At 44.6% G+C, this 8,302-nt stretch overlaps 1 protein-coding gene across 1 annotated transcript; it reads right to left on the bottom strand.

Annotated features, from left to right (window-relative positions):
- Nucleotides 1-2,089: 2,089 nt before the first annotated feature.
- LOC138870107 (uncharacterized) lies at nt 2,090-3,695 on the bottom strand. Its single transcript, XM_070147729.1, has 2 exons — nt 3,606-3,695; nt 2,090-2,431 (listed from the first exon to the last, which is right to left on the bottom strand). Exons 1-2 carry the CDS (start codon nt 3,693-3,695, stop codon nt 2,090-2,092), a joined length of 432 nt encoding a protein of 143 aa, XP_070003830.1.
- Nucleotides 3,696-8,302: the final 4,607 nt, after the last annotated feature.

The raw sequence follows: 8,302 nt of genomic DNA on the forward strand, positions 1-8,302 counted from the left end.
AATGAGATGGAGACAGAGCTTAGTCTCGAAAGGCAGAAAAGTAGCCTTATGCAGATGATGATGGAGGTAGAGTTTAACCTCGGAAGGCAGAAAAATAGCCTTATGTAGATGATGATGGAGGTAGAGCTTAACCTCGGAAGGCAGAAAAGTAGCCTTATGCAATGCAAGGAAATGCAAGATGGAGACAATGCTTAGTCTCGGAAGGCAGAAAGGTAGCCTTATGCAATGCAGAGAAATGCAGGATGGAGACAATGCTTAGTCTCGGAAGGCAGAAAGGTAGCCTTATGTAAAATGATGAGAAATGCAGGATGGAGACAATGCTTTGTCTCAGAAGGAAAAAAGGTAGCCTTATGCAAATGATGATGGAGGTAGAGCTTAACCTCGGAAGGCAGAAAAGTAGCCTTATGCAATGCAAAGATATGCAGATGGAGGTAGAGCTTAACCTCAGAAGGTAGAAAAGTAGTCTTATGCAGTGCAAGAATGTAAAAGGACGATTAGTAGTAAGATCTCTTAGCTGATAGCCGATTATGACAATATGTCTGCTGGGAAGATTGTGTACGGATAGCAATTGTGGGCACATGATGGTTCTGAGAAGTTGCATTCTTGGGAAAGTGTGAATGCATAAATATATCTAATGATATTGCGAATTGAGTGCCTCTTTCGCTCCGGAAATTCTGCCCCAGTTTGCTGAGCGGACATTTCTGACGGCTGTGCTGAATGACTAAAAAATCATCTTCGGAATTTTGAGGGTCCTCCTCAAAATTCTACCCCAGTTTACTGGGCTGGTGCTTCTGGCGATGCATGGACTAAAATCAACTTCGGAATTTTGAGGGTCCTCCTTAAAATTCTGCCCCAGTTCCAATAGCAGGGGGGAAATGGAATTTTTATTAAATTGTGACCGAACCCATAGGGCTGCCTACGTATCCCCTCTTAAATGAGAATCAGGTCAGGCGTAGTTCAAATTACATCATAAAGGGAATCATTAGTGGTTACACCTAGTATCGTTTCACTACATCTGAATTGATTGGCCTCGGCCAGACTTCTTAGTCCATTTCTGCAAGAATAAGGGCTCCTCCAGTTAGAACCCGGTGAACCATGTAAGGACCCTGCCAATTGGGAGAGAACTTCCTCTTGGCTTCATCTTGATGTGGGAATATTTTCTTCAACACCAGCTGCCCTGGTGTGAACTTCCTTGGCTTAACTCTTTTGTTGAAGGCTTTGGATATTCTGTTCTGATACAACTGACCGTGGCAAACTGCATTCATCCTTTTCCCATCTATAAGGGCTAACTGCTTGTAGTGACCTTTTACCCATTCTGCATCATCCAACTCTACTTCTTGTATGATCTTTAAGGAGGGAATTTATACCTCGGCCGGGATGACCGCCTCTGTACCATAAGACAGCATGTAGGGAGTTGCTCCGGTCAATGTGTGGACTGTGGTGCGGTATCCCAATAAGGCGAATGATAACTTCTCATGCCATTGTTTGTGCCTTTCGACCATATTCCTTAGTATCTTCTTGATATTCTTGTTGGCTGCCTCCACAGCTCCATTCATCTGAGGCTTGTAGGCTGTAGAGTTCTTGTGTTTGATCTTGAATGTTTCACACATTGCTTTCATCAAGTTGCTGTTGAGATTGGAACCATTATCAGTGATGATTGATTCCGGAATTCTGAACCGACAAACAATGCGATCGCGGACAAAATCTGCCACAACCTTCTTAGTGACCGCCTTGTATGATGCTGCTTCGACCCATTTGGTAAAATAATCGATTGCCACTAAGATGAACCTATGCCCATTTGATGCGGCAGGCTCGATACGTCCGATAACATCCATTCCCCAAGCGGCGAATGGCCATGGTGAGCTTGTTGTAGTAAGCTCGTTTGGAGGCACCTTTATCGTATATGCATATATTTGATAGAGATGGCATTTGCGAACATACCGGATACAGTCTATTTCCATAGTCATCCAAAATACCCTGCTCGGAGTATCTTCTTTGCTAAGACAAAACCATTCATGTGCGGCCCGCAGGTCCCTATATGCACTTCGTCCAATAGCCTGGATGCTTCTTTTGCTTTGACACACCTTAGTTAACCCAAATCGGGAGTCCTCCTGTACAGGATTCCTCCACTGTGAAAGAAGTTGCTGGATAACCTACGAAGTGTGCGCTTCTGAGTAGCGTTGGCAAGTTCTGGATATTCCCTTATTGTTAGGTACTCCTTGATGTCATGGAACCATGGTTTTCCATCTGCTTCTTCCTCAATGTGGGCCCAATAAGCTGGCTGATCATGAATCTTTACTGGGATGGGATCAATGAAATTTGTATCTGGATGTTGGATCATGGACGATAAAGTAGCTAATGCCTCAGCAAACTCGTTTTGGACTCTGGGGACGTGCTGAAATTCTATCTTTATGAACCTTTTCCTCAAATTCTGTATGTGATGCAAGTAGGGAAGTACCTTAGAGTTCTTGGTTGCCCACTCTTCTCGAACCTGATGTATGAGCAAGTCTGAATCCCCGATCATTAGCAACTCCTGAACGTTCATGTCAATGGCCATTTTGAGCCCCAAGATGCAGGCTTCATATTCGGCCATATTATTGGTGCAAGGGAACCTGAGCTTGGCGGATACCGGGTAGTGCTGGTCGGTTTCTAATACTAGGACTGCTCCTATGCCAACTCCTTTGAAATTTACAGCTCCGTCGAAAAACAACCTCCAACCATCATAGGATTCTGCAATATCTTCTCCTATGAAAGATACCTCTTCATCGGGAAAATACATTTTTAGGGGCTCGTATTCCCTGTCCACGGGATTCTCGGCGAGATGATCCGCCAAGGCTTGCCCTTTGATTTCTTTCTGGGTCACATAAACAATGTCGAATTCACTTAGTAGGATTTGCCACTTGGCGAGCTTGCCAGTGGGCGTGGGTTTCTGGAAGATATACTTCAGAGGGTCCATTCTAGATATGAGATAAGTAGTATAAGCACATAAGTAATGCCTCAACTTCTGCGCGACCCAAGTCAGAGCACAACAAGTGCATTCTAAAAGAGAATACCGGGCCTCGTACGGTGTGAACTTCTTACTGAGATAGTAGATGGTCTGCTCCTTTCTCCTTATTTCATCATGTTGTCCCAGAATACAACCGAATGCTCCATCCAATACCGCAAGGTAAAGAAATAGGGGACTTTATGGCTCAGGCGGAACCAAGACTGGTGGCGTTGATAGATATTCCTTGATTCTGTCGAAGTCTTTCTGACAATCATCAGTCCACTTGGTAGCAGCATCCTTTTTTGAAGATAGGTTCACAAATGACAGTGGACTGAGCTATGAACTGGCTGATATAGTTGAGTCTCCCCAGGAAACTCATCACATCCTTCTTGTTCTTTGGCGGCGGAAATTCTTGGATAGCTTTGATCTTTGATGGATCCAATTCTATTCCTTGACTACTCACGATGAAACCCAATAATTTTCCAGCAGGAACCCCGAATGCACACTTGGCGGGATTCAGTTTCAGATTGTACCTCCTCAGTCTGTTGAAGGACTTTCTTAGGTCTTCCATGTGATCCCTAGCTTTCTTGTATTTGATGATGATGTCATCCACATATACCTCAATCTCTTTGTGTATCATGTCATAAAAGATGGAAGTCATGGCTCTCATGTAGGTAGCACCAGCATTCTTCAAACCGAATGGCACCATTTTGTAACAGTACATTCCCCATGGCGTGATGAAAGCCGTTTTCTCTGCATCTTCCTCATCCATCCATATCTGATGATACCCAGCGAAACAATCAACAAAAGACTGCAACTCATGCTTGGCGCAGTTGTCGATAAGAATGTGTATGTTCGGCAAGGGGAAGTCGTCTTTAGGATTGGCCCGGTTAAGATCCCGGTAGTCAACACAAACTCTAACTTTCCCATCCTTTTTTGGCACTGGCACGTTGTTGGCTAACCATGTCGGATACTCTACTACCCTGAGAACCTTGGCTTTGACTTGCTTGGTAACCTCTTCTTTGATTTTCAAGCTCATGTCAGATTTGAATTTCCTGAGCTTCTGCTTTACCGGCGGACATGTTGGATCTGTTGGCAGTTTGTGAGCTACAATGGATGTACTGAGACCAGTCATATCATCATATGACCAGGCGAATATGTCTTCATATTCCTTTAGGAATTCCGTGTACTCTTTCTTTTCTGATGGTGACAGGTGAACATTGATGCACGTTTCTTTGACATTCTCTGTGTCTCCCAGATTAACGACCTCAGTTTCGTCCAAGTTAGACTTAGGCATATTCTCAAAATTCTCAACTTCTCTGACGACCTCTTCTGGTATATCATCCTCTTCTGAATCATATCCATTTGTTGCATTGTCTCGTTGCAAGTCACAATCGTTGGTTCATCTTCAAGGCAAGTAATAGTAATGCTGTGTAAAATAAAGTGAATGATAGAAAAAATAATAAGAGAGATATATAATAAACTGAAATGCTTCGATTGAATTCATAATTGTTTTGAATATCAGAGCTCTTTTCAAAATTAAAAGACAATGCATATATAAAATCAGCTAGTAAAAGGTAAAAACGTGATGCATGGTGCTTTTGTTTAGCCTTGCTACCCTGAAGCTTTCCGGGCCCTGGTGGTTCTGATTGACCAATTGCTGAGGCGCTCTCCTCGGTTCACAACTTGTATAGAAGGGCCTTCCTCCCCTTTCTCCTCAAAAAATAACACAGCAGTCCATATCATCATCCTCTAGGAACAAATTCTTCACGGCTGACAATGCTTCATCTTCCTCCAACCCATATATAGTATCTGCCGGCTGGAAAGTCTGCTCCAGGTGAGGTATCGGATGCTTCAGTGGGTAGTAGGGACCGCGCCATGGTGGCGACCAGTGATTGAACTCATCCCAAGTGTACTCATACCCCAAACCAAATGTAGTACCATGTTTCTTCAGCTTGATGGGTTTGGCGATTCCCTAGAGGTTTTTGCCGAGTCCCTTTCCAGGTTCGTAACACCAATTCAGGATACTTTCAATCTTGTTATCCCACCATTTATCTTTGTCTACAGTGTTGACTCTTTCAATGTGGTGGTATGTTTCTCCACCTATTCTCCTTCTGTCTCCAATCATCGGGATGGTCTGACAACTATATATGGGGTTGCTACCATCGCCATGAATAATCACCTCTTGGTGATTCCATTCAAACTTCACTGCCTGATGCAGGGTCGATGCTACAGCTCCAGCGGCGTGGATCCATGGTCGTCCCAATAGCAAATTGTAGGATGCCGGGACATCTATCACTTGAAAGTCAACGTTGAACCAGGTTGGCCCCATTTGCAAGCATAGGATGATCTCTCCGATAGTAGACCTTTGAGACCCATCGAAGGCTTTGACATTGATGGCCCCATCTTTGATCTCGTGGAGGCTCTTTCCCAATGTTCTGAGAGTTATCAACGGACAGATGTTGAGGCTGGAGCCTCCATCAATCAAGACTCTAGTGATGAAGTAATCCTCGCATTGCACGGTGATGTGTAGGGCCATGTTGTGACTCAGTCCTTCCGGCGGTAGCTCATTTTCGTGGAAGGTGATTTTGTGGCTTTCCAGTATTTGCCCTACCATATTTGCCATTTCACCTCCAGTTATGTTGCTGGGCCAATAAGCTTCGCTCAATATCTTCATCAAGGCATTTTTGTGTGCGTCAGAGCTCTGCAGAAGAGCTAGGATGGAGATCTGCGCTGGTGTTTTGTTCAACTGCTCAACGACCGAATACTCCTTAGCTTGTATTTTCCTCCAAAGATCATCGGGCCCAGTTTCAATAGTCCGTCCAGAGGCTTGCTTACTGGACTCGGCTTAGTGCTCTAGAGTGTAAACCTTGCCTGTTCTGGTCATACCCTGCGCAACAATTGCTTCTCCCATCTTGGTCTTCCCTTCCCTCCTAGCTTCAGCTGTGTAATCCCATGGTATGGCATTTGAGTGGAATGATGTTATGTCTAACATTGCTACAGGAATTGGTACCCTTGGCGGTAACACAGCAACTTCGAAAGGGTACAGGTGCTTTTGGAGCCCCAAACTCAACCTCAATTGGTCTGGCCACCTTCGCATAAGAAGGTGCTTCAAATTCGAGAGGTATAGACATATTTACTTCATCGCCCTGGGAGGGATGATTCTGCACAACAATTGGGTTAAGCATGACCACCGGTTTCTTTGGCTCATCACCCTCAGCAATCAATCCTATCGACCTCTTAGGGTCCCAGTCATCTTCGATCTCGATCATGTGAATATATCTGCCTTTGTGATAAGGCAGAGGGTTGTTGCAGACATTAGGAGCAGGCTCCTTTGCTACGATAACCTTATTGTCGATCAGAGTTTGAATCTTGTCCTTCAACGAGCGGCACTCGTCAATGGTATGTCCCTTCATGCCGGAGTGGTACGCACAGGTCTTATTAGGGTTGACCCACTGGGAAGGATTTTCTGGAGTTATAGCAGGGATAGGGGAGACGTAACTAGTAGCTTTAAGTCTCTCATACAACTGGTCAATTGGCTCAGCGATGGCTGTATATTGTCTGGGAGGTCTGTGATCAAAATTTGGTCTGGGTCTAGGGAAATTTTGGCGAGTGGGAGGTGATTCGTAGTGAGAGGGTTGGGCATTATAAGCTTGGTAAACAGGTGCAGGTTGAGAGTATTTGGGTGAAGTGGGTTGATATGTGGGAGGTGGAGATGATTGGTAAACGGGTGGTGGATTTTGGTAAGGGGTGCGGGTGCTTGGTAATTCGGGATAGGTTGATATGTAAGTGGAGGTGACGGGTAAGTGTGGTATTTTAGTGGTGATTTGGCTCCCTGTGCGACCATCACGGCACTCACATCCTTCTTCTTGGACGTGCCACCAGACTGTAAAGCCTTGTTGGTGGCCTGCAATGCTTCAAGATTAGCAACCATACCATTCTTAATGCCTTCCTCAATTCTTTCTCCCAGCTTGATGATATCGGAGAATTTATGGCCCTCGATCAGCATCAACCTCTCATAATGTTGTGGATCCTAAGCCCGGACGAAGAATCTGTTCATTTGTTCCTCTTCAAAGGCTGGCCTGACCTTAGCATCCTCTAATCTTCAACGAGTAGCATACTCGCGGAATGTCTCGGTAGGCTTTTTCTTCAAATTCTGGATGTAGAATACATCCGGTGCATTCTCTGTATTGAATCGGAACCTATCCATGAAATTCGATGCCATACCTACCCATCTTGTCCATTTCTTGGGGTCCTGACTGATGTACCAAGATAAAGCATCTCCCTTCAGACTTCTCATGAAGAGTTTCATACGGATTTTCTCATTCCTTCCAACTCCGACCAGCTTATCACAATACGTCCTCAAATGGACTCTACGATCTCCCGTGCCATGGAACATTTCGAACTTGGGAGGTTTGTACCCCTCCGAAAGTTCAACATCTGGCTGAATGCAGAGGTCCTCATAATTCAGCCCCTCTATACCTTTGTTTCCTTCCATGCCCTAGACTTGGCTGGTCAATTTCTTGAGTTATGCTGCCAAGTTTCTGATAAGAGAGTCCTTGTCATTAGACTCAGGTGCACTTGAGATTGGTTGAGTGTAGTGGGGTACGGTATCTACGTAGATGGGAGTGTTGTGGAGGTGGTCGTTTGTGGTGTTCAGTGGTTCAGGAATGAGTAGTGGAGTGTTGTTTGGAGTATGACATGTGTTGCAGTGTTGAGCATGAGTGGGTTACATCTGTGGTTGTGGGGTGTTATGTGGAGGTGCGGGATTTTGAGCATTTGGAAAGTTAACATCAGGAGCGGTGAGAGAGAATGATAAATTTTCCAAGTTCCGAACTTGATCCAGTTCTTCTCGGAACTTCAATAATTTCTGCTCAAGTTGGGCAGCAGTTTCCTTAGTAACCGGGGTATCCTGAGGAATCTCAATTCTTTCAATTTCCTTTCTGGCGCTTGAATCTCCCATCCTGCCTTTGTTCTTGTTCCGGATAGGACTCGGAGGAGGAGGAGGTGGAGGGCCCTTGGACCTCGTATTGTATGATAATGGTGGCAGAATGCACAAACTAACCTTTGGGGAGGAGAATAAAAAATAAAAGAAAAACAAAAAACAAGGTAACAAGTTAGTGCAGATTATGAGGAAAAATGTTGCAATATTTAAACACATTGTGCAAGAATATAAATCGCGTCCTAATTTGGGTGCCTCGTTGTGCCCGAGGTAGGCCTAGCGACAAGTTAATTTGGAGAACTTATAATGCTAAATGCCTCATTTTATTGACAAAAATAAGACGAATCCCAAAACGACACTAAAATAGCGGAAAG

This window comes from Nicotiana sylvestris, chromosome 1 (genome assembly GCF_000393655.2).
Source record: "Nicotiana sylvestris chromosome 1, ASM39365v2, whole genome shotgun sequence".
NCBI lineage: Eukaryota > Viridiplantae > Streptophyta > Magnoliopsida > Solanales > Solanaceae > Nicotiana > Nicotiana sylvestris.

Bases quoted from the DNA above. Each gene is read 5' to 3' on its own strand.
- LOC138870107 (XM_070147729.1), bottom strand. From the start codon at position 3,695: ATGGTGCCATTCGGTTTGAAGAATGCTGGTGCTACCTACATGAGAGCC. The intron at 2,432-3,605 runs GTATATGTGGAT...CATCACATACAG, and splicing joins TGATACACAAAGAGATTGAG to AATTTGAGGAAAAGGTTCAT.